This window comes from Peromyscus eremicus, chromosome 1 (assembly GCF_949786415.1).
Source record: "Peromyscus eremicus chromosome 1, PerEre_H2_v1, whole genome shotgun sequence".
Lineage (NCBI taxonomy): Eukaryota > Metazoa > Chordata > Mammalia > Rodentia > Cricetidae > Peromyscus > Peromyscus eremicus.
In genome coordinates this window covers 49561861-49588088 of record NC_081416.1, presented here as the reverse complement: position 1 = coordinate 49588088, position 26228 = coordinate 49561861, and the positions used below count along the sequence as shown (strand labels likewise).

The following is a 26228-nucleotide window of genomic DNA, read 5'->3' as shown; positions in this document are numbered from 1 at the left end:
GTAGCATCCCTGTTGTGTACATTGGATCCTGTGTTCCTAAAACAGTGCTTGTCATATAATAAAGGCTTAAAAAATAGTGAATGAAATTAATAGATTCAAAGACTTAGATTCTAAGTGGTTCTCAACCTTCCTAATGCTTTGATCCTGTAACACAGTTCCTCATGTTGTGGTGACTCCCCAACCATAAAATTATTCTCATTGCTACTTCATAACTGTGATTTTGCTATTGTTATGAATTATAATGTAAATATTTTTGGAGATAGGTTTGCCGAAAGGTTCATGGTCCACAGGTTGAGAACTGCTGACTTAGAAGAAGTTGGCAGTTAAAATATGAGAGAAGTTCTTGTGTTAGTGTTATAGGATTTTACTTTTTCCTGCAGTTTTTTCCTGAAACATTTGAAATCCCAAAGTCAGTTTCAGACTGGGATTCAGACACTCTTAGTTAATACTTTAAACTGTTGATCCAAAAGCTTGATTGATTTTGGAGAGAGAGAGAGAGAGAGAGAGAGAGAGAGAGAGAGAGAGAGAGAGAGATTGAGATTGTGTGTGTGTGTGTATTCCCACATGTGTGTCCAGGTGCATGCCTTTTTGTGTGGAGGCCAAAGCAGGTGTCAGAAGCTGCCAGGATTCTGCCGGACCCCTGGCTTGTTATGCAGGTTCTAAGATCCAAACTCCAGTTTTCATGATTGTACAGCAAGCACTGTTATCCACTAAGCCATTTCTCTAGCCCCCTAGAACTTGTATTTTATTCCTAATATAATGTTTTTTCTTTTTATTAGTGAAAAGTTCACTATGTATATCATGTCTGCTTACAGAAACTTAAATGTCATAAAACCCTTTTGTTATGACAGACAGATAGATAGATACATAGATATGGATTTTTTTTTTTTTTTTTTTTTTTTTTTTTTTGAGACAGGGTCTCATTGTTTTACCCTGGCTGCTCTGGAGCTTACTATGTAGGCCAGGCTGACTCAGAGCTCACAGACATCTGCCTGCCTCTGCCTCCCAGGTGCTGGGATTAAAGACATGCACCACCCTGTCCAGCTGAGCTACATTTCTTATATGAACTGACCTGTCTTACAGATGATGATTGGCAGGAAGCACATGAGCGCCTGGCTGAGTTGGAAGAGAAGCTACCTGCGGCAGCTGATGAGCAAACAGGCAATAGAGAGAGGGATGAGATGGACTTGTTGGGTGACCATGAGGAGAATCTAGCAGAAAGGCTCAGTAAGATGGTGATTGAAAATGAGCTAGAAGATCCAGCTATCATGAGGGCAGTGCAGACCAGGCCGGTTTTACAAGTAAGTTACTCTGATTTGGGAACTAACAATAGCTCAGATAACAACAGATTAATAATTAAAGTACTGAGCTTTGTCATTTGTTTTCTGTTTAATAACAGAATTACATGTGCCATAGAAAATTATTAATTGGTCAGATGGGGTGACTCAAACATAAAATCTCAGCACCGGGGAGGCTGAGGCATACAGATTACTGTGGGTTGGAGTTAGCCTAGCTACCTAGCAAGTTCAAGGACAGCCTGGGCTACAGATAAGATCCTATCTCAGAAAACAGACCAAAAGGTTGATAACTCCTGATGTTGGCAATTTTGTAGATAAAATTGAGGAATCGTGTATTCTGGGACACTGTGACTTCTTATTCCCAAGTAGTTGAGGTTAAAGTCTGAGAGCCATCTAGACTCTGTGTGTATGTTCCTTTTTTGGCAGCCTCAACCCAGAAGTCTAAATTCCAGCATCTGGGATGGATCTGAAGTTCTGAGGCGAATCCGTGGACCACTACTTGCTCAGGTATTAAATACTTTCCTCTTCATGTAGAATGACTTGTATCCACAGATAAGTTGGCTCCTCTTGCCATCCTTTTCTTACGGTAATTATATAGTATATTATCTGTAATAATACACTGTAATAATATAGCAGTATGTCTCATTCACCAGTGCTCACCTTGACTGCTACATCCAGCACTTGACGGTTGTGCCTGCTCATGCTCCCTTCCTTAGCCCTCAGTTTAAAGGCTGAAAGGGAGTTGTTAGAGCTCATCAATGTCAGTGTGTGATTTGAGCTAGTTAAAAATCTAGGCACAACTGCAGATCAGGGACAATCTGTTGGACAGTGGTCGGGCACAAGGCCAGAGGGATGATTATAAACATAAAGGAATTTTATGGGAATGATAAAATTGGTCTGCATATTTATCAAGAGTCAGAGAATTGTATACTAAATAAAGGATAACTTTTACTATATATGAGTTAAAATTAAATAAAAATTAAGATAATTTCTCAAAGTATCTTTGGCATCTGTAGAGATTATTAAAATATTACAACCAACTTAGCTAATTTCTCTGTATGCTTTTTAACCACTTCCTCAATTAGGAAATGCCTACAGTGTCTGTATTAGAATATGCCTTGCCTCAGAGGCCCCCACAGGGCCCAGAAGATGATCGGGACCTTTCTGAGCGAGCTTTACCAAGGCGGTCAACATCACCTGTCATTGGAAGTCCTCCTGTTAGAGCTGTTCCTATAGGCACCCCACCTAAGCAGATGGCCGTTCCCAGCTTCAACCAGCAGGTACCTTTCATTAACGTACACAGCCCAGAATATTGGGAATCTGGGCAAAATTATTTGGGATACTGGGAGGAGGGTGGGCGTTGTGGGTAGGCATTAAAAGAATAGCCAATTAGAGAAGAAGTTAGTACAAATGAGACACATTCCCTAGTACCATTTGCTGCTGCTGCTTCTCATATCTTTTAACTGGGGGAGAAAAGAGTAGTTAGCCACATTAGTGCATATATCCTTTTTTAAGTGTTTTGCTGGCTGCCGGGTACATTAGCAGAGAGATAACAGAAAGCTGGGGGGAGTGGGAACACTCAGCATTGTCCACATCCCTTTTTACCTTTAAGATATCCCTGCTTTCCCTAGAGCCTGTGCAGTCCTGTTCCATAGACTTTCCTCCACCTGAAACCAGCAGCTGAAAAGGAAGGCCAATTTGGAAGGTATGGGGGGAGGGTGGTGTTGGTATGGCCTAGTTAGGCTCAATATCCTAAGAAATGGTGGAGTCACAATGTATCACAGCATTGCTGAGCATGGCGGCCATATCACTGAGGCTTCAGAATAGGACTTAGTTAATCCTCCAGCTTTCTTATCATTCCTTGCCCCTCACTAGAACCAAAATATATCCTCTTGGAGAAAATTTTCAAGTCAGAATGTCTGCTGGTACTTCCCTCAGATAGCATGGAAGGGTGGGGATACTGGAGAATTAGCTAAATCTTCCTCAGTTAAGATGAAACTGATTTGTGAGAGGAAGTAACCAAAGTTCTATGTTTGAACCCATAGCCAGAGCAATTTGCTTAGAAGTAGGGCTTTGCATTGAGTTCTGTGTCTCTACCAGTACTCGAGGGGAGGGAGTGTAGGAAGGCAAAAGACTGATTTCATTGAATGTAGTTGTGTATGTTTGTCTTAATAGATTCTGTGTCCGAAGCCTGTTCATGTACGGCCCCCAATGCCACCACGTTATCCTGCTCCCTATGGTGAGAGGATGTCTCCAAACCAGCTCTGCAGTGTTCCGGTATGTCACTTTACAACATGTCGGAATGTTTAATGTGAACTTCATAATCACCATTAGTATGTAGTAGCTCATATTTCCTAGATTATCTGTATTCCTTGCAATCTCTCCTTATTTTCTGGGGTTTGTGGTTCCAAGGTCAAAGGACAAAAGTTTACTTTGTTTCATGCCACTTTAAGATTCTAAGCTTAGCTGGGAATTGTTGTATATGCCTGTAATCAGGCACTCAGTAGGCTGAAGCAGAAGAATCCTTAATTCCAGGCTAGCCTGGTCTACATAGCGAGTGAGTTTCAGGCTACCAGTTTGAGCTACTTAAGCAAGACTGTCTCAAGAAAAGGAAAAGCCGCCGGGCGGTGGTGGCGCACGCCTTTAATCCCAGCACTCGGGAGGCAGAGGCAGGTGGATCTCTGTGAGTTCGAGGCCAGCCTGGGCTACCAAGTGAGTTCTAGGAAAGGCACAAAGCTACACAGAGAAACCCTGTCTCCAAAAACAAAAGGAAAAGTACAGAAAGATTCTAAGTTCATTTTTATTTCTGCTGTTTAAGCCTTTCATTGTACTGCTATCTTTTTCCTGTTAAATGGACATAGCATTTCATAATTTCTAACAATCTTTTCTGGCATAAGACTCTCCAGTTTGAGAGTTTTTACACCTAACTTCATACCAGATGTATACTGAGTTTGCTTAATACACTGATTTGCTTGATCCATAATATGAACATAATTTCCCTTTTTTGTGTCCTTAGAACTCCTCCCTTCTGGGCCACCCTTTTCCTCCTAGTGTTCCTCCTGTCCTCAGTCCCCTGCAGAGAGCACAGCTTCTTGGAGGAGCACAGGTAAGCCTACGCTTAGCCATGCCCATAAAGATAATCCTGCTGTCCTAAGATTCATTGCTTGACACCTTTGTCTTTCACTGTTAGCTGTGTCTCCCCCAATATACATACTTTGTTATCCCAAGTGAAGATATTAATGGAAACAGTGTTTACCTTCTTGGTAGTGCATGCCTATAATCCCAACACTTGGGAGGCTGAGTTAGGATCGTGTGTTTGAGACCAGCCTGGGCTATACAGGGAGTTCCCAAACAGCCTGAAGTACATAATGAGACCCTCTCACAAAGTGGGGTGGGGCCAGTGGGAATTACTAAGTCTATTATGTTAAAGATCTTGTTCCTCTTTGCAGCTACAGCCTGGACGGATGTCTCCCAGCCAGTTTGCACGGGTCCCTGGATTTGTTGGTAGCCCCCTGGCTGCCATGAATCCTAAGTTGCTACAAGGGCGAGTTGGGCAGATGCTTCCCCCAGCACCAGGCTTCCGTGCCTTCTTTAGTGTTCCACCCCCTGGTACACCACCTCCCCAGCAGCATCCTCCTGGCCCAGGACCTCACCTGCAAAACCTAAGGTATACAAAATGTGCCTCTGTTGATCAGTTGTCAGCCAAGTCCCTTTTAGTTTTATAAGTGTAAAAATTATGTTTCTCATTTAGTTTTGTGATGTATGGTATGTATTCATATGGTACTTGCTCAGTATAGTGTTTGAGAAGTTCCTGGGTCCTCAAGTTCTCAGAGAACTGCTTGAGTCTTCAGGCTCTCCACTGTCTTCTCTACTGTCTTCAGAGTATCATGCTTCCTTTGTACATGATAATAGCTGCTTCTTTTATTTTTACTAAAGTTTCACTTCATACCCATTTTTTGAACATTCATGCAGTAAGATGTACAGTGCTGATGACTAAAGATTTACTATAAAAAAGTAACAGATAGAAACAGAGGCCAAGAAGCTAGCTGATCTCAGTGCCAGCTGAGTTGCTGGTTTTATAAGGAGACGGACTTGGTTTCTGCTTTGGTAAAATTGTGTCTTACTATTAAATCATGTCAGTTCATGTTCTCAAGAGAAACATCAGTAGAAGATACATATATATGGGAAAAGTTAATTTTATTCCAGGGAACTGACTGGCAAATTGGAAATCCATTTAGTAGGCTAGAAACTAAGAGTCACATTGCAGTCTTGACCTTGAAGTATGTCAGCCAGTAGGCTAGAGACCCAGCAGAACATGGTTTCCGGTCTTGATACAGGTTTCTTCTCTGAGTGACTTCTGGTTTTGGCTGTGTTTCTTCTCTGAGTGACTTCTGGTTTTGGCTGTGTTTCTTCTCTGAGTGACTTCTGGTTTTGGCTGTGTTTCTTCTCCGAGTGACTTCTGGTTTTGGCTGTGTTTCTTCTCTGAGTGACTTCTGGTTTTGGCTGTTAGGCCTCCGAGATTATGGAGGGCAGTTTCATAAAGTCAACTGATTGTAAATGTAAATTTTGTCTCTAAAATGCTTTCATAGCAGTGTACACTGGGGTTTGGTTAAACTTGGGTATCATAGCTAGTCAGTTAACATGTAAAATTAACTGCCACATATACAATTTCTGTGTCATTCCCACAAAAAATTAAAGCTGAATACATTAAGCCTGTTAGGAACAAGAAGAATTGTATTGTTTTACTACTGATGCACTGGAGTAGTTCAGTGAAGGAACACTAAAGGTGTTTCATAGTCATCCTCTTAGGTTTAAGAATTGGTCATTGTGGAAGAAATAAAAACTTTCACTTCTGAAAGTTTGTTTAGAATACACTCTGGCCATCCCTTGAGTGAACCTGTATCCTGTATTGACAACCTTTTTTAAAATGAAGTCATCAATATAAGATAATCCAGAACCATTTTCTTTTTTCCTAGACCTCAGGCCCCAATGTTTAGACCAGACACAACCCACCTTCATCCACAGCACCGGCGCCTCTTGCATCAGCGGCAACAGCAGAGTAGAAAGTGAGTACTCCTCACTCTCCTGACGTGTCAGTGGAAGTTGCAGGCTTGGCCTACTTTTTTGTTTGGTTGGTTTTGGTTTTGTTACTACGTTTACTGAAGGTGGAGTATGTTTTGTTGGCGTGAATGCTGTCTTTTTATGTTTTGTTTTATTACATTTAATTTATGCTGTGTGTGCATATGTATATCTGGAGGTCAGAAGACAACTTTGCAGGAGTTTACCTTCCATCAAGTTGGTTCTGGGGACTGAACTCATCTGTCAAGTGCCCTAACCCCCTGACTGAGCCGTATTGCTGGCCCTTCTCTTTGTTCTTTTTTGAGGGGAAGGTAGGAGAGGGGAAAAAAAAAAAATACATACATACATACATACATACATACATATATATATATACACACACACACATATTCATATACATATATGTATATGTGTGTATATATACACACACACATTCACTCACTCACTCTATATGCTAGCTCTAAATGATGAGGTTTCTCTTACATTTATTTACTTACTGTGTGTGACAGTCAGTTTTCTTCCAGCACATATGTCCCAGGAGCTGAACTCAGGTTGTCAGTCTTGTTGTCAGGCACTTTAAAGACTTGAGTCACCTGGCTTGTCCAAATGACCCTATTTTTATCAGTGAATTCATAGTTAAAGTCATGTTGACCTTAAGTCATAGTTAAAGTTGAGCTCTGACATTTATAGTCCTTATCAAATTTATAATCTCCATCTTAACTGCCTTTTTCTTTGTCTTCTAGTTCAGAAAGAATCTTAAAATACAATAGCCACCTCTAAATGTAGGTGTTATGTGAGCACAATGGCCATCTTTTCCTCACATTATTTCATCTTCATTCAGATGTAAATGTATTTTTATATAATGTACCCCTGGCTGTGTGGCCAAACTATGGTAGGCTTTGAAAACTAAAAACAGCAGGATACATAAAGCCTCTGCCTTCTGTGTCTGTATCAAGTCATTCTATAATTATTTGCCTAGATAAATTAAGGAAACTAGATAGAGCTGTAAGGGGTCCTCAACATCGTTTTTGTTCTCTTTGTATAATTTCTTTTCACTTTCAAAAATATTGTAGAATATATTTTTCCAGGGGAGAATAAGGGAACCACTGTGGACTTAGAAACAAAACTCCAAGTATTAGATATATAGAGCAAGATTAATACATTTAACTGTATTAAACTATTAATCCTTGGTTGGTGACACATGCTTGTAATTTTATCACTTGAAGGCAAAGACCTAAAAAAAGGAAGAAGCCAAACAGTAATAAACAAAGACCACTAAAAACAGTATTTTGGTGCTCGCTTCGGCAGCACATATACTAAAATTGGAACGATACAGAGAAGATTAGCATGGCCTCATGCGCAAGGATGACACACAAATTCGTGATGCATTCCATATTTTAAAAAAACTTAAAAAATTTAAAAAAACAGTATTTTGAGGAAGAAATGAAAACACTAACAAAACACTTGCCCAAATATTCAGTTCTCAATAGAAGAAAATTTATTGAGTGGTTCCTAAAACTGAAGAGATGTTCAAGCACACTTATTTCAGAGTAACGATAAAAATTAAATAGTTACCATCATCAGACATGCAAAACTTGAAGTGTCTCACTACTTCATTTGGGGTGAGAATTGAGTATGTAGCTCCTCAGGAGAGGATTTAGGCAGTAGAAAATAAAGTTAAAAACATGACTAGACCACACCTCACAATTTCACTTTATAGTATTCCCAGGATACTTTTTTGATGTAAAGAAACAAGGAGTAAAATTATGCCCGTTACCATTTATGTAATCAAAAGCATACAGAATAATGTTGGGTAAGACTCAAAGCCCGGCAGTGGTGGCACACACCTTTAATCCCAGCACTTGGAAGGCAGAGGGAGGCAGATCTTTGTGAGTTGGAAGCCAGCCTAGTCTACAAAGTGAGTTCCAGGAGAGGCTCCTAAGCTATAGAGAAACCTTGTTTCAAAAAACAAAACCAAAAAAAGACCGAAAGACAAAACAAGTGTGGTGGCTCATGCATTTAATCCCACCACTGAGGAGGTAAAGGCATTGTGGGTCTCTGAGTTCCAGGACAGCCTACTCTGATGTACATAGTAAGATCAGGCTAACCGGGTCTGCATAGTGAGATCCTGAATCAAAGAAAAGGAAAGAAAGAACATTCAAAGACAGATGAACAAGCAGCAGAAAGGTATGGACATGCGGAAGAGAATCCATATAAAGACAGCTTGGTGGTTCTTTGAAAAGAAGACCAGAGGTCAGTTCCTAGCAGCTGCATCATTCAGCGCATAACCACCTATCACTCCAGCTCCAGGAGATCTGACACCCTCTTCTGTCCTGTACATGCACAAGTACACATCAAATTTTTAAAAATAATCTTGAAGGCCTTCAACTCTCACCTGTATTACTTGGTTTTTTGAGACAGGTTCTTACTGTGAAGTCAAGACTAGCCTCAGACTCTATCCCAGGCTGGCCTCAAACCCACAGTTCTTAGTAAGCCTTGAGTGTTGGGAATATAGGGTTGTATCACCATGGTTGACTGTGTGACTTCAAAGTGAACCAAATTGGCCTAAATACATTTTTAAATCTGAACGATAGGTAGATATTTATTATAGTATTTGCTTGAGCTAGATACGTTAAAATGTTTTATGATTTTCAGTGAGTTAAAGAAAAAGTATACAGACTTCAGGATCAGATTAGCCAGTATTCAATCTTACTCTACCACCTGTTAACCAGCTTTGATTTCTCCTGACCTCAGTGTATTGTCTTAAGTGAAGAAAAGAAATCTACCTCGTGTGTGTGGTTATAATTTACACAAAAGTCCAGATGTGCTTAACAAAGGGAAGGTACTCAGATCTTCGTTTGATTTCTGTGATTATGTATCACGTAGCTTTTTCCCCTTTGATTCTGTTAGGGTGCAGTTCTGTTTTTCTTCACAAAGGCAAAGAGGGGTGTTTTTGAACCAGCAGTACTGTATACCTGTATTTCGAAAAGCATGGCCTATGTGCTGACTTGGCCTGAATGCAGCATCTATTTGCCTTTCAGTCAGCATCGGAATCTCAATGGTGCCGGAGACAGAGGAGGTCACCGGGCCAGTCATCAAGATCATCTCCGGAAGGATCCATATGCTAATCTCATGCTGCAGCGGGAAAAGGATTGGGTCTCTAAAATCCAGATGATGCAGCTGCAGAGCACTGATCCCTACCTGGATGATTTCTATTACCAGGTAAATAGCCAGTACTTGTTTTTAGAACAGTTTGTCTGATTATGTTAGTAATAGAATTTTCTTTTTTTTTTTAGAATTTTCTATGGAGATATTGTCCCCTGAATGCAAATTGACTAAGCAGATTCCATCCATTTTTTAATATTCAGTGTCAAGCTATATGTGCTCAGATTGATATTTTCATTTTGGCATTAATAATCTGGTTCTTCCAATTAAGAATATTGGTGGTGTGGGGCTGGGGAATGTAGCTCAGTGGGAGAGCACTTGGCTTAGCATGTGCATGTCCCAGGCTTCCATCCCTAGTACTCCTCATTACACACCAAAAAGAAAAAGAAAAAACATTCAAAGACAGATGAACAGAAAAGAATATTGGCAGTCTAACTTTAAAGACATCTTCATTAATTCACACTTGTAAAATACTCTTTTAAAAACATTTGTTTTGTGGGCAGTGCGGCACAGCTGTCAAGGTCCCGTGTGGATGTGAGGGAGAACTAGTTTTTTCCTTTCACCAGGGGGATCCCAGAGATTGAATTTAGGTCATTAAGTCTCAAACTCCAGGACAAATGACTAACGTGCCTGTTTAACATCCAAATGGACCTGGCCACCAGTTTCTCCCAGAATCCTTTCCTACCTACTTGTTACAGGGTATGACTGGCATATTCCACCCTTTATCCCTCCCACCCCACCCCCTACCCCCCAGAACTCTCTAGCCCAGGGCCTGGGCAGCTCTTCCCTATATAATCCAGCCATTTTGGTTACCTGCCTTTTTTTTATTTTTGTCCTCTTGCCTGCTGTACCTGGTCTTCCTCTCTCCTCTCTCTTCTCTCCCTTCCCCTCCTCGTCTCACATGGCTCAGTCATGTCCCCTCTGGACTCTGCCAGATGTCCCTGTCTCTGCCTATGCTCTCCCGTTTATCTACAATAAACCTTCTCCTCCACCATACCTAGGAGCAGTGGCTGAGGTACCTATTTAGCAGTCACCATGCTTAGTGACAAGTGCCTTTGCCCACTGAGCCATCTTATCAAGCCAGTTAATGTTTTTGAAGACTTAAGGGGTTTGTGGGTGTGTGAGTGTCTGGTTTGTGGTGCTGCGCATTGAAAGTTGGGCCTTGAACATGCCATAAACCTACTCTGTTGTTGAGGTTTACCCATAATCCATAGATTGGTTTTTAATGAAGCCAAGGATGTGTGTGCATGCCTTTAATCCCAGCACTCTGGAGGTAGAGACAGGAAGATGTCTTGAGTTCGAGGCTAGCCTGGTCTACATAGTTCTAGGACAGCCAGGGCATATTGAAAAATATAATAATAATAATAATAATAATAATAATAATAATAATAATAATAAAGTAGCCTAGCAGTGGACATTGAAAAAAATTTAAAAAATAAATAAATAAAATAGCTTCCCAGTGGTGGCACATGCCTTTAATCCCAGCACTTGGAAGGCAGAGGCAGGTAGATCTCTGAATTTGAGGCCAGCATGGTCTACAGAGTGAATTCCAGAACAACCACAGCTGTTAAACAGAGAAACCCAGTCTCAAAATAACAAAAATAAACAAATAAATATGTAGTAAGCTTTCTTGTTGGACTTTATTAGACTACCAGCCTGCAAATAATGACACAGAGACTTACTAATTATGAAAGCTTGGCCTTTAGCTTAGGCTTTTTCCCAACTAGCTCTTACAGCTCAAATTAACCTGCTTCTGTTAATCTATGTTCTGCCATGTGGCCTCTCTTCTATTCTGTATGTCGGACTTGCTTTGCATCTCCTGGCACCTAGATTCATCTCCTCTTCCTCTCTCTACCTGAAAATCCCACCTATCTATCCTCTCCTGCCTAGCTATTGGCCAGTCAGCTTTTTACTAAACCAATCAGAAGGCACCTTGGCAAAGACACATCTTCACAGTGTACAAAAGGACTATCCTACAACATAAATAAATAAAATACAACAAAAACTAGGCTTCAGTGTATTTCTAGAGTTCTAGTTGTATTATTACCAATGGTGTAATTAGTGTGAAGAACAGTGGTGGTCTGTATTTGTTTTGCAATGAAAACTATCTTCTCTTGTGATAGAATTACTTTGAAAAACTGGAGAAATTGTCAGCTGCTGAAGAAATACAAGGTGATGGTCCTAAGAAGGAGCGAACCAAGCTCATCACCCCCCAGGTGGCCAAACTGGAGCATGCATATAAGCCTGGTAAGGTTCTAGTTCTTTTTTTCTTTCTTTTTTTTTGTTTTTGTTTTTGTTTTTGTTTTTGAGACAGGGTTTCTCTGTAGCTTTGGAGCCTGTCCTGGAACTCACTCTGTAGATCAGGCTGGCCTTGAATTCACAGAGATCCTCCTGGCTCTGCCTCCCGAGGGCTGGGATTAAAGGCGTGCGCCACCACCGCCCGGCTTCTAGTTCATTATTAAGAGAAATTTGAGACACTACTGTTTTGATAAATTTGAGATATTTATATGTGGAGAGTATGAGTAGCCTGACAGATGAGCTCACAGGTCCTTTGCTCTTTGAGAGTCTATAATCTTTCAGAACTTACTATGATTTTTTTTTTAGTACTCCTAAAATGAAGAGGAAATAATTTTTTTTTTGATGATGATTTTAATGAAGGGATGGAGAATCGATTATGCAAAGGAGTTGCTTTAGATGGCTGTGGTGGCTCTCATCTGTAATCTCAGTATTGAGGCAGAGACAGAAGGATCATGAGTTCAAACAAAACCAAAAAAGAAAAGGAAAGGGGTTGCCTCACTACATACATTCTTGCGGTGAATTATTAAACTATGGGTGCAGCACAAAGGAAAGCTTACTGAACGCTGTCTGCTATATTCCAAGTCTTTATTAACAGAGTCTTTTTTGTACTTGCAGTGCAGTTTGAGGGCTCTTTGGGTAAGCTTACTGTCTCTAGTGTGAATAATCCTCGAAAGATGATCGATGCTGTCGTGACATCTCGGAGTGAGGATGATGTAAGTGCAAGCTAATAGGGTGTTCATTTTGGCAGTCATTGGAATGAGATGAGGCGTGGTGGAATTGTCTGTAATCTAAGCTGACCTGGTATGTCCTAATTTTTTAGTTTTTCACACATAAGCTGAAATATAGTACCTTCATTTAAAAAAAAGTGTGTGTGTGTGTGTGTGTGTGTGTGTGTGTGTGTGTGTGTGTGTCACATGCCATGGTGCACTTGTGGAAGTCAGAGGACAACTTTCTAGAAACAGATTCTCCTTGCAACAGGGACTCCAGGAATCAAATTCAAATGGTCAGTTATGTCCATGCAGCAAACACTGTTTACCAGTTGAGCCATCTTGCTGGCCCTAATGCCTTTATTTATGCAACGGCCAGCCAGAGCATGCAATAGCAGGAGTCTTTGGATCTGATACCTCTGGCTGCAAGTAGTGCCTATTTACTCCAGTTTACTACTTAAAACAATATTTCTATGTTTTTTAGATTGATTAATTTAGTTTAATAATTTATGAGCTGACTCAGTCAATGACCTTTGTTTCATACTGTTGTCATTTTGGATTGTTAACTTTTAAGGAGTCTGGATTCTCAAGTATTTTCACCAGTGAACCTAAAAGTGCATTCTTGGTAAAATGGTCTCAGTAAAGGTAAAGAATTCATACTGAATAACCTTTTTTTTTTTTTTTTTTTTTTCTTTTTTTAAGGAAACAAAAGAAAAACAAGTTCGGGACAAGAGAAGAAAAACCCTTGTCATAATTGAGAAAGTAAGGATTTATTTCTGTATTTAGTTTCAATTTAAAGAACTATCAAAAATGTGTGTATCCAAGAAGTAGAAGAGTGAGCAGGAAATCAGTGTTAATTAATTTTTTTTGTAATTACATTTTATGATTGGTGATGGCATTGTGCATGCATGTCAGAGGACAACTGGTAGGGGTGGGTTCTTGACCTTCCACCTTGTGGTTTCTGAGGCTCTTAACTTAGATTGTCAGGCTTGAGGGGAGGTACCTTTACCTGCTGAGTTATCTCACTGGCCCAGTTTCTTTTATATTACCTAAGAATTGATTTGTGTTAAGTGCTTGTTGTTTACCAGAGTATTCTAGAAATGATTGTGCTATACCTTGCCTATGGAATCCTGGAAAGAACACTGCACTGGGGTTTTGTTCATAGCCATCTCATCAGCCCAACTCATCTTCACTCTAATAAAAATTGGAAGCCGGGCGGTGGTGGCGCATGCCTTTTATCCCAGCACTCGGGAGGCAGAGCCAGGCGGATCTCTGTGAGTTCGAGGCCAGCCTGGGCTACCAAGTGAGTCCCAGGAAAAGCGCAAAGCTACACAGAGAAACCCTGTCTCGAAAAACCAAAAATAAATAAATAAATAAATAAAAATTGGAATAAAAGTTTCGTTGTTACATGAACTAATTTAGTTTTACAGCATTTATTAGGCATTCCTTATGTACTAAGGAAAACAAGATGATACATATAGACAGTCTGTAAAGCACACATACCACAGTGCAATATTACATACATAATACCATACTACACTACTTAGAGCACAGTAGTTTAGAACACAAGCTCAAACCATCCCTTTCCTGAGTCTAACGTGAGGCTGAGTTATTTAACCTTTTATGCTGTCCTCAGTTTCTTCATGGAGATGATTGTAGTAGTTTTGTTTTGGGGTTGAGTTTGCAAATGAATTGAATTCATGCAAAGTGCTAGACCACTGTCTGACACCAGTAGTAAAGTTAACTTTAAAATAGTGCCTGGTTGTGTAGTTGGAAGTTTTTCTATGTCCTGCCTGGTCCCAAAGCTGCTCAGACCCAAATAAACATACAGAGGCTTATATTATTTTCAAACTATGGCCATGGCAGGCTTCTTGCTAGCTAGCTCTTGTATCTTAAATAAACCCATTTCTATAAATCTATACCTTGCCACATGACTTGTGGCTTATTGGTGCTTTACATCTTCTCCTGGTGGTGACTAGCAGTGTCTGCTTCACTGTTCTTTCTCCTCCCACTGTCTGTCTTGGATGTTCCTGCCTAGCTCCATCCTGCCCTGCCATAGGCCAGTGCAGTTTTATTTATCAACCAATCAGAGCAACACATATTCACAGCATACAGAAAGACATCCCACAGCATGGTCAGACTGGAGAGATGGCTCAGTGGTAAAGAGCACTGGCTGTTCTTCCAAAGGACCCTGGGTTCAGTTCACAGCATCCATGTGGCTGTTCACAATCTGTAACTCTATTTCCAGGGGATCTGGCATCCTCACATAGACATACATGCAAGCAAAACCCCAATGTATATAAAAATTAAGTCTTTAAAAAAAAAATCTTGCCTCGTCTTTTGTTATACATGCCTTTAATCCCAGCACTTGGGAGGCAGAGACAGGTGAATCTCTGTGAGTTCAAGGCCTGCCTGGTCTACAAAGCTAGTTCCAGGACAGCCAAGGCTACACAGAGAAACTCTGTCTCAAGAAACTAAAAAAAAAAAAAAAAAAAAAATGAAAAGAAAAAAAAAATTGCCTGGTTAGCAGTCTTTATCAGGAATCCAGTATGCTGAGGACTGGAGAGATGGCTCAGAGGTTAAGAACACTGGCTGCTCTTCCAGAGGACCCACATGGCAGCTCACAACTGTTTGTAACTCCAATTCCAGAGGATCTGACACCCTCACACAGACATAAATATAGGCAAAACACCATTTAAAAAAAAAAATAGAAAGAAAAAAAGGAATCCAGTATGGTGATTTTAATCACAGAGGCAGTTTCTGAATGTGAGGACTACATAGTAAATTCCAGAAGAGCTACACAGTGAGACCATATCTCAAAGATTAGCAGGGCTGGAGAATATGGTAAAATGTTTGCTGTGTAAGTTTGAGGAACAGAGTTTGCATCTTCAGCATCCACATAAATGCCAGTCCGGTATGGCAACCCTCCCAGTGCTCAGGGGCAGAGACAGAATCCTTGGATAAATTGAGCCTAATTGGCAACCTCTGGGTTCAGGTGGGAGATGATGTATCAATACAGAAAGTACTGAAAGATGAAGGAAAACACTTGACAGTCAAGATCTGACCTCTTTACGCACACACATTCTTCCTCACTCACTCACTTATTACTGGAAGGTGACCCTAGTGGCATTGTTAGGAAAGTTGGGTGTTTCAGCCTAATATTGCTGCTGGGAAATTTGGAAAACATAATTACTTCACTATTTTTACTACCTATCAGTCCAAGAGAGAGAAAGACTGATGCTTGAAGGATTATTATTTCACCATGTTTCCCCACGTTTAATCAAGCACTTAAAAAAAAATCATTTTTTTTTTTAATTGTACTCTTGTATTTTTACTTGTTAGCCCTAAACTGTGAAGATGTTTATCTAATACTCTGGTCCTGACCTAGCATGTTATGGCTTGTTCTGTCTCTCCCCTAGACCTATAGTTTACTCCTTGATGTTGAGGATTATGAAAGGCGATATCTCCTAAGTCTAGAAGAAGAGCGGCCTGCCCTGGTGGATGAAAGAAAGCACAAAATCTGTAGCATGTATGACAACCTGAGGGGCAAATTGCCTGGACAAGAGAGGTAAGCATTGTACACTTGAAGGAAATGGGAGATTCCTTCCATTGCCACTAAACTCCACATACTTGGGATTGTGGTGTTCCTTGTCCTACCATTTCTATAAGCTTAGCATCTATTCTTGGGTTTTGTTGTTTTTGTTTTGAGACAAAGGCACACTGTGTAGCCCTGGCTGACCTTGAATTGCTTTCCAAATGTTTCTATTAAAGGTATAGGCCACCACACCACACTAGTATCTATCTTTTTGTCCAGACTTGGGTGCTACTTCATGTAAAACATTCCATAATCCTTTTGAGTTCTTTCTTGGATTCATATATTCAACAATGTATAGTCAGTATCTTCTACTATTGTGCTAGTGGTGCAGATACAGAGGGGACGCTACTCGATTTTGGTTTTGAGGTAACAGATTATATCTGGAATATGATTAATAGTGTGTTCTACTTTGTAATTTTTATGTATTGACTTTTCTGCTAACGTGGCACTTACCAACATTTGTACTTTCTTGAGATTTCCATAGAGTGTGTATGTGGAAGCCAGTCCATCTTCCAGTGAAGAATGTTACCACACTCTTTCTGTGTCATCTTTCTCCTGCTCATTGTCTGAAGCAAACCTAGTTGTGATAATGTCCTATAAATCCCAAATATTTAATGTAAGGTGACTACACCTGCTGACAGCTCCTTTCCCTTCGCTCAGATTCTCCTGAGCCAGAACTCACACGCACATAAGAATAGACTTCTTTTCAGCACACTTACGTGCTGTTGGTCTGATAAATGTGGTTTATCCATAGATAGGCATGTTATGTAATCATTAAATGCTTTTAACAGAAGCATATTTATTGATAGAGAAAAGTGTTTAAAAGGTTAACTGAAGTTGGATGTAACTGTAGATCAGTGGTAGAGCACTTGCCTAGCATACGGGAGGCTCTGGACTTAGTTTCCCATTCTGGGGAGGAAAAGTGAAAAAAGTCAAATTACAAAACCATATAAATTCTATGTGCTCTGTTAACACTTATAAATTAACATTTAATTTTTACTTAAATCAAATTTGATCACATTTTTACGTATAATATGGGAAATAGTTTTTCATATTTGTACAACTTAATTTTACTATTTATTATCTGGTTGGAATTGGAGAGTAATCCTCAGTTTGGGTAGTACAGATGATTGTGAAGATAGGGTTGCATATTTAAAAAAAAAAATGCGGGTTTTCTGTATTGCCCTTGTTGACATTAGATGGCATTCTTCTTGCAGGCCAAGCGATGACCACTTTGTACAGATCATGTGTATCCGAAAAGGGAAGAGAATGGTTGCCCGCATTCTCCCTTTCCTCTCCACAGAGCAAGCAGCTGACATTCTCATGGCAACTGCCAGGAACCTCCCTTTCCTTATCAAGAAGGACGCACAAGATGAGGTACTCACCACGCAGGGCAACTTTCCTTATGTTTCTCAAGTTGGAAAACATGGACTTTTGGTTACTTTTATGGATGTAAAACATCCTCCCTGCTCTGTTGTCAGTAGCTTCATGTTAGTCTGGAGGTTTAGTTCAGTGGTGTCCCACAGGTAAATTTTTGATTAAAAGATCTCTGCCGGGCAGTGGTGGCGCACGCACGCCTTTAATCCCAGCACTCGGGAGGCAGAGCCAGGCGGATCTCTGTGAGTTTGAGGCCAGCCTGGTCTACAGGGCGAGATCCAGGACAGGCACCAAAACTACACAGAGAAACCCTGTCTTGAAAAACAAACAAACAAACAAAAAGATTTCTGCTTATCATTGTAGAAGCTTTTCAAAGATTAGCAAATTTTCTTGTACGTTTTCAAGTGCAAGACAAGAAATTAAGAAAGAAATAGTACTATTGAGCATGGGATTCAGAGTAGCAAGATACTTGTGAGGAAACATTATAGTTGACTACAAATTGAGCAGTAACTACCTGAGTTATCTGCAGAAGACATGCCTATATACCATGAAACACAAAAGAAAAAAAAGCTGGAAATGGCTACTGTAGCTTTTGAGATTTTAGAATTTACAGAAAGGAATGAAAAGTTTAAATCTTATGAGAAAAATGCAAATTTTACTTATGAATGACTAATTTATGTGCATGTGTGTATGTGCATGATTGGTATCCATGGAGGTCAGAACAGGGCATTGGATCCCCTACAACTGTAGTTACAGTCTGTAAACCACCATATGGATGCTAGGAATTGAATCTGAGTCCTCCGTAAAAGCAACAAGTGCTCCAGCTGTCTCTCTAGCCCCAAAACCAGTACATTTTTAAGAGACTCCCAAGAATGAAAAATAGGATGGAGGAAATTTTAAAGATTTTAGATTTATCCTAGAGAATAAAAGGCCAGAATAAAAAGGTATGCCTATTTTAAAGCATAAATGCCAAAGGAAAAGAATGGAGCAGTAGGCACTCACTCTGTCAATCATGATCTCACAGAAACTCATCAATGGAAGCAAGTTTGGAAGAATCTTATCCATTTGGCAAATACTCTCTGAATACCTCTACATGCCAGGCACCATTTTATATTATAGAAAGAAAGCTAGGAATAAAACAATACCTTCATAGAGCTTACTTGCTAGTAAAGAACACTTAGTTAACTATATAGAAAAATTGCATGTGGTAACTCTTGCCTGATTTTCCCACATTAGGGAGGCAAGGCAGGAGAGTTGCTGTATATTCGAGGCCAACCTAAAAATATGTGTTTGTAGAATGTAGTTCATTCTCCTCTCTCTATTTGTCTCTGTTTGTGTGTATGTATACATGTGTATGTGTACATGCATGTGCTGTGTTTTTAACCTATGTGAATTAAAAAGTAATCAACCATGTCTCAAGAATCCATTTTCTTCCAGTAAGAACTGGTTCCAGGTGTAAAGCATGGGAGTACAGATAACCCTGGTCTTACACCAGAGACAAGGGACTAATAGATTACTAGGGATACACAAACCAACTTGAGGGGACTCCTGTTTGCCAGAAGTGATATACTTAATGTCAGAAAGAAAAATTACAGCAGTAGACTGCATTAGATTTCACTTAATGCATTCATAAATGATACCAAAAATACATCATTTGTAGTGAGTGCTGGGCCAGTAACTCATCTCGAAAACTGAAAAAGGAAAAGTCAAGTATTTATCCTGCCTTTCCATTACAACCAAATGTCCTGGCACACAGTAATATCATAATGATTTTGTATATAGTGAGCATCCTGCTGGCCACAACCACTGGTGGGAGGTAGTGAAGGACCAGTTGGCAGAATGTAACGCTCTTGTTTGTTTTGTAGGTGCTGCCATGCTTACTGAGTCCCTTCTCTCTTCTCCTCTATCATCTTCCTTCAGTGACTGTCACCAGCCTTCTGCAACAGCTAATGAACCTACCTCAAAGTGCAACTGCACCAGCACCCTCCAACCCTCACCTCACTGCTGTGCTCCAGAACAAGGTGGTCTTGTCCTTTAGTGTCCCTAACTTACGTGGCATCTAAAGTTGACATAGGAAAATTATGACTGCTGTAGCTTCCTTCCACTCAGGAATGACATTACACTAGCAAAGGCTAGAAAACAAACAGTGCTTTGGAGAAAAGAGTATTTTATGAAATTTGAGGCATCAAGCATCCAGTCTTTTTTACAATTATTCCTGCCCTCTTTAACAGTAGATTCCCATACTCATGAGATTCCTGCTTCAAGACAGTTCTGAAAGTTAAAGCTGTTGTGGCATGAGGAACAGAACTGGATGTGGATGATTAAAGTATAGACTAACTGCCTGTCCTCTTTGTTAGGACTTTCCCCAGAAATTCTAACAAGCTTCTGCTGAGTAGCAGTGGCCAGGATTTAGTCACATGGCATACCTAGCTGCAGGAAAGCTACGTACAGCTTTCAGTTATGTCCTGTTAAAGATGCAAAGGTTAAGGCAAAGCTTGGTGCACTTGTGTTTAATCCCAGCATTCAGGCTCTGATCTCTGTGAGTTCGAGGCCAGCCTAGTTTACATATCAAGTTCCAAGACATAAATCCTACACCAAAAACAAAACCTTTTTTTCTTCTTTAGTTCAAAGCCTCTTAGAGGAAACCTAATAAGAAAAGAGGATTGTGAGTTTATAAACAGGCAGTGTCGGTCCTTGCCTGCCCTTTTCCAGCCTTATGATCCTGAGTGTTGCTCAGCCAGTTTCCTGATCTGTGATGTGCAAGTGTTGATGCAGGCTTTGCACAGTCATCCTAGTGTTTAGAATCTAGAGGAAAGACACACCTCTAATTCCAGGCTTGCCAGACCCTCTCAACCAGGCTACACAAAAACTTTGATGTACAGCCATTCCCATCAGTGCCAGGGTCCCATCAACTGAGATGTAAGAGGCTTAGATGCACTGTTTTAGGTTTTGCTGTTGTTGCTTTTAGATTTATTTTATGTGCACATGTTTTATCTCCATGTGTACCTTGTAGATGTCAGTGAATGGTTGTGGGCCGTCATGTAGTTTCTGGGAACAGAAACCTGGTCCTCCACAAGAGCAACAAGTCCTCTTAACCACTGAGACATCTCTCCAGCCTCCTAGATGCTTGTTAAGTTTGATTCTATCTGGCTTTTCTTCCAGTTTGGCTTGTCACTGCTCCTAATCCTCCTAAGCCGTGGGGAAGACCTACAGAGTTCAGGCCCTGCTATAGAATCAACACAAAATAACCAGTGGTCAGTATAATTGTTTATCTTTTCTTTCAAATTCTTGTAAGTAACCTTTGCTCTCCTGTCTCTTCCCCTTCTGCTTCTCATATTGTTTTGGGTTTTCTCTATCAGGACAGAGGTGATGTTGATGGCAACCCGAGAACTTCTACAGATCCCCCAAGCAGCCCTGGCCAAGCCAATCTCTATACCCACAAATCTAGTGTCCCTTTTTTCTCGCTATGTTGACCGGCAGAAACTGAACTTGCTGGAGACAAAACTACAGTAAGTTCCAAATACATTTCATTACCTTGGTACTTTAGACATCATACTGTGGGGAGGATGAAGCTAAATGGGAGTGAGAGATTGAGACATCCATTAAACGTGTGTGTGCTGAAACAAATCACTGTATTTGTATGCAACAGTACCTCAGAAAATGACAAAAGCTGAGAGAACAGATATATCTAGGGTCTTTTATTATGAGAGTTCTTTTAAAGATGTAACTTGAATGCAAAAGATTCATCCTATTCTAACTTATTCATACAAGAAGTTGTCTTTCTCTCTCTTCATGTCCTCAGGCTGGTCCAGGGGATACGATAAAGCTCCCGGTGTGCCCTGTGCCTCCTTTTCTGGCTGCCGCCTGCACTGCTGCCATCACCAACGGAGTGTTTTTAATGAGGGGAGGGAGGTAGCTTATGACCCAAAGGAAAGTCTGTGGGATCAACCTGTTTGCAGAGGTTAGCTCTGAATGCCAGGTATTTCCCCACTGCTCTGATACTTCTGCTGGGTGATACTTCTGCTGGTTTCTTTTACCTTCTGTGTTACACTCTGCATGTCCTACTTTTACTCAATTCTTCTCAACTTTGCATTTTCTTTGCCCTAGAGACACAAATATAATACCCCTTTATTTCATCACCACTATTATGGTTCAAAGTAGGTTGTAGTCTGCCAAAGGTTCCCTCCACCTTTATTAATATGACTATAGGAGAGCCAAAACTAAGTAGAAGTCAAAATATAGGTAAATGTACACACACCCCTACACACACATTCATGTGGTCTCCAGAGGGTCCTTAAAGGATGAGTTTTAGTTTGAAAAATATTTAGTTGACATATACCTCTAAAAATAAACCAGCTGATAAATTTTTAGTCTGTTTCTGTTCTATCTTGTAATTTGGTGGATTCTACTTTTTTAATATATAATACAGGGTACACAGCACATTACATTAAATCAAACTTGTTAAATGGCTGATGCCCAGCTCTAGGCTGAGAAGTCTTCTTTCTCCCTACCGGTATTTCCTTTGTTCCTGACCACCATAATGGAAACAGCACACACACAGTTAAGCCTTTTCCTGTGATGACTACAGCGTGCTTGAGCCTGTCCCTCAAGTGCATTCAAGAGTACCCAAGATGAGCCTCACCTAGAGCCTGCTTCTGCAGTGTGGCTTCTGTGCACCTGCACTGTCTTCCTGATGTGACTTCTGTAAGCCATGCTTCTGCTTCTCTTCCCCATTTTCATTTAGTGTCTTGGGTAGAAGCCTCCAAATGTAGCCATGGCTGCTAAACTTGGGCTGCTCAGCTCTTCGGTCTCCTCTGCCCTGCAGCAGAACTGCTGTCCTGGCTGCTTAGTCTTGCCTGAGCCCCCATCCACTGGCAGCCGGGGCCTGGGTTGGAATCTTAGGGACACTGTCCTTTCACCTCTCTTACCTTCAGCAGTCAGCCAGGATGAGGGACCTTGCTCCCTAGTAGTTGCAATTCTGAAAAACTAAATTGGATTTATTTTATATTCCTGTCCTGATCCTGCTTTCTGCTCTTCTCACCTTTTTGAATGTAGTCAGGGGACAGGCTATGATATTTAAAGAGAATAAACGTTTTGCACATCCATGTATTGTATAACAGTAAAGCCCTCCGTTACAACCAGCTGTCCTTGTTCTCATCTCCATTTCTTCTCATTCTGTGGCCTCAGGCTCCACCAGCTGCTCCCCAGTGACAGTCTCTAGCTTCACTCTACCATCTGCTGACTGTCTCCACTGAGCCTTTCTTACCTTCCCTTCACACCTGAGCAAGTAAACACTTGATTATTTTTTCTTCCTTATTGTGCTTTTTGTTCAGTTCTAATTAATAAATAAAGGTTTCTAAATTTACATTTTTATAGGGTATTGTAAATAAAAACAAATTGTATACTTGAAAACGTGTACTTGTATTTTATACCTTTTTTGTTTCTGAATTTGTTTTTAATGGGTTTTTCATCATACTTGGATTCACTAGCAAAACTCTTTTTTTGTTGTTGTTGTTGGTTTTTTTTTGTTTTGTTTCGTTTTGTTTTTCCAGAGCTGAGGACCAAACCCAGGGCCTTGTGCTTGCTAGGCAAGCACTCTAAAACTGAGCTAAATCCCCAACCCCAGCAAAACTCTTGATGTTGGAGAAATACCACTTTGCCCTAAACAAATTCACGTATTTCTAGAAAGATGCCCATCTCTCTCTCCTTTTAAGAGAATTAGGTAGCTCCCTTAAGCATTTAGCTGCCCTCATGGTTTGTGTTTTTGCCTGTATGCATACCTTGGCACCATGCCTTTGTGTCCACAGAAACCAGAAGAGGGTATCAGATCCTGTAGAACTGAAGTTATGGAGGGCTGTGAACTGCTACAGGTATAGCCCTGTAGCTTTGTTTAATCTTTAAAAACAAACAAACAAACAAACAAAAATCTTGCTAGGCACATATCTATAATCCTAGCATGCAGGAATGTGAAACAGGAAGATCATTCATCATTTTTACTCTTAAAGTGAGCAAGATTGAAGATTCAGCAAACTAGTAAAATCAGAGGAGGATGGTTCAGTGGTTAAAGACACTCGCTGTTTTTCCAGAGGACCCGAGTTCAATTCTCATCACCAACATTGGCAGTTCACAGCCCTCCATAACTTCAGTTCTACAGGATCTGATACCCTCTTCTGGTTTCTGTGGACACAAAGGCATGGTGCCAAGGTGTGCATACAGGCAAAGCACCTGTACATGTACTTTTTTTTTTGAATAGAAAAAAACAGTGGGAAGGGACGTTGGATCCAAGAGCAGAGCACTAGATGGAATGTTACTTTTGTTAAGAGTAGAATATAATGGGGAGAGATGTGTTTTTCAGAAAGGGTTTCTCTGTGTAGCCCTGGCTGTCCTGGAACTCATTCTGTAGACAAGGCTGTCCTTGGAACTCTCAGCAGTCACCCTGCCTCTACCTTCTGAGTGCTGGAATTAAGGGCGTGTTGCCACTACCTCAGAGGTGTTTGTTTGTTTGTTTGTTTTTTCAATTTATTTTACATCCCGAATGCAGCTTCCCCTCCCTCCTCTCCTCCTAGCCCCTCTCCCCTGCCTCCCTCCTGCCTCCGCCCCCGCGCCCCCGCCCCCCATCCATTCCTCCACCATTTCTATTCAGAAAAGGGCAGGCTTCCCATGGATATTGACAAAACATGGTATATCAAATTGTAAGGCTAAGCACCTCACCTTGTATTAAGGCTGGGCAAGCCAACTCCGTTTGGGGAGTAGAATCCCAAGAGCCAGCCAGAGTCAGACAGATCCCACTTCCATTGTTAGGCCTACGAGAAGACCGAGCTATACACAACTGTCACATACATGTAGAGGGCCCAGGTCAGTCTCATGCAGGCTCCCTGTTGTTTGGTTCAGGCTCTGTGAACTCCTATGAGCCTGGGTTAGTTGATTCTGTGGGTTTCCTTGTGATGCCCTTGACCCCTCTGACTTCTATAATCCTTCCCGCTCTTCAGCAGGATTCCCCAAGCTCGGCCCAATGCTTGGCTGTGGGTCTCTGCATCTGCTTCCACCCATTGCTGGGTGAAACAAGAGATGGATTCTTAATGTTAGCATAAACCCGGTTGTTAGGTGGCTAATCTTGGGGAAGATCCACAAGGCTAGATTCAACGTGTTTAGTGGGAGAACATAGGATGCAATACTTCACAACTTAGAGACCTGGAAACCGAAGCTCTAGGAGGTGGAACTTGATTGAGGCCCTGGGTTGACTAATGGTAAAGACCCAGAGAATGTTGTAGTTACTTTAAAAGTTTGTTTTTTTCTTTCTTTTTTTGGATTTTCGAGACAGGCCTTCTTTGTGTAGTTTTGCGCCTTTCCCAGAACTAGCTTTGTAGACCAGGCTGGCCTGGAACTCACAGAGATCCGCCTGCCTCTGCCTCCCAAGTGCTGGGATTAAAGGCGTGCGCCACCACCGCCCTGCTAAAAGTATTTTTTAAGCCTAGGAATAATGAATGTAGTCGATAATTATATTAGGTGATAGTTTGCAGTATAACAGTTAAAAACTGGCATCAAGATGTTTTATGAGTTTTTTTTATTTTATGAGTTTTTTTTCTGCAAATGTATGTGCAGCCATATGTAGGCTGGTGCTTGCAGAAGTCAGAAGAATACCAGATACCCTGGAAGTAGTTAGAGATGATTGTGAACTACCATTTTGGGTGCTGGGAACTGAACCCAAGTTCTCTGAAAGAACAAGTGCTATTAACCTCTGAGACATCTCTTCAGCCCCAGAAAAATTGCTCCATGGGAAAATACAGTAAAAGGATAGAGCACACCAGCTGAAAGATCAAAGGTCTACTTTAATAAGTCCAAGCTAGAGGTACTTAGTAAGGGCCCATATCTACCCTAAATTGCATTTTCCCAAAACCATAGCTACTGAATCACTGAAGTAGCCTTCTTAAACTTTAGGAAGACAAGACATGGCTTATGGATTTCAACTTTGGGAGGACAGTGATCTTACATTTTTCCTCTTCTAGCTATGCTTGAGTGGATTGGCATTGTGATCTCTGAGAAGTGAGTATGTCGGATTTCAGCAAGCAAGGCTTTGCTCTGACAGCTCTGCATCTTACAATGATCTAATAGCATTATGTTGACTTCCTTTCCTCTTGCATTAGAGACACAGTTATGAATAGCTTGCAGGTCTCATGACAGCCTCTGCCTTACTTTTTGGTTTGCAAATGTTGCACGGAAGGCTGTTCAGAGGAGCTTGCTCATTATTCAACGTGACTCTCCAAGCTCCCAATTTAGCTGAACTCATTCTCCAAAGTATGTAGAAGAGAACTAAGTGATGAGCAGTGTGTGTGTGTGTGTGTGTGTGTGTGTGTGTGTGTGTGTGTGTGTGTAGTGTGCGTTTTTCCCAATTGTGAATATAACATCCTTAAAACTGCTTAGATTGTATCAGTTTGAAGATCAAGAAATGCTGGTGATACTGCTAACCTAGCATACACAAATCCCTGGGTTTGATCCCTAGTACTGCATAAAACTCCCAGCACTGGGGAGGTGAGGCAAGGTCAGGAAGGAGTTCAGTGTCATCCTCAGCAGCAGAATACAGCAGCCTAGGATACATGACAATAGGCGGAAAACAACAGGAAAACACCTGATACTTGATAAGCCAATCAAAATAAAACTGACAGTTACAAGTTATTAAATGAAAATCCCAGTGCTGAGGCTGGACTACCT

General features: G+C 40.9%; 1 protein-coding gene and 1 non-coding gene across 3 annotated transcripts in view; both read left to right on the top strand.

The window, feature by feature from the left end:
- The window catches only part of Patl1 (PAT1 homolog 1, processing body mRNA decay factor), a 30725-nt gene extending 7794 nt beyond the window's left edge, over nt 1-22931 (top strand). Inside the window, exons 3-19 of one of the 2 annotated variants that reach the window (XM_059260362.1) lie at nt 1084-1301; nt 1725-1805; nt 2384-2578; nt 3474-3575; nt 4315-4404; nt 4748-4965; nt 6275-6364; nt 9419-9599; nt 11666-11789; nt 12456-12553; nt 13250-13309; nt 15967-16115; nt 17360-17519; nt 19385-19540; nt 20682-20773; nt 20879-21028; nt 21322-22931. In XM_059260362.1, the coding sequence (XP_059116345.1) occupies nt 1084-1301; nt 1725-1805; nt 2384-2578; nt 3474-3575; nt 4315-4404; nt 4748-4965; nt 6275-6364; nt 9419-9599; nt 11666-11789; nt 12456-12553; nt 13250-13309; nt 15967-16115; nt 17360-17519; nt 19385-19540; nt 20682-20773; nt 20879-21028; nt 21322-21343 (2186 nt within the window). In that variant the 3' untranslated portion in view covers nt 21344-22931. The remainder of the gene's footprint in view (nt 1-1083; nt 1302-1724; nt 1806-2383; nt 2579-3473; nt 3576-4314; nt 4405-4747; nt 4966-6274; nt 6365-9418; nt 9600-11665; nt 11790-12455; nt 12554-13249; nt 13310-15966; nt 16116-17359; nt 17520-19384; nt 19541-20681; nt 20774-20878; nt 21029-21321) is intronic. The other variant, XM_059260371.1, reaches the window with a different exon arrangement.
- On the top strand, nt 7670-7777 carry LOC131902833 (U6 spliceosomal RNA). Its single transcript, XR_009377119.1, has one exon. It is a non-coding gene; the product is annotated as a U6 spliceosomal RNA (small nuclear RNA).
- Nucleotides 22932-26228: the final 3297 nt, after the last annotated feature.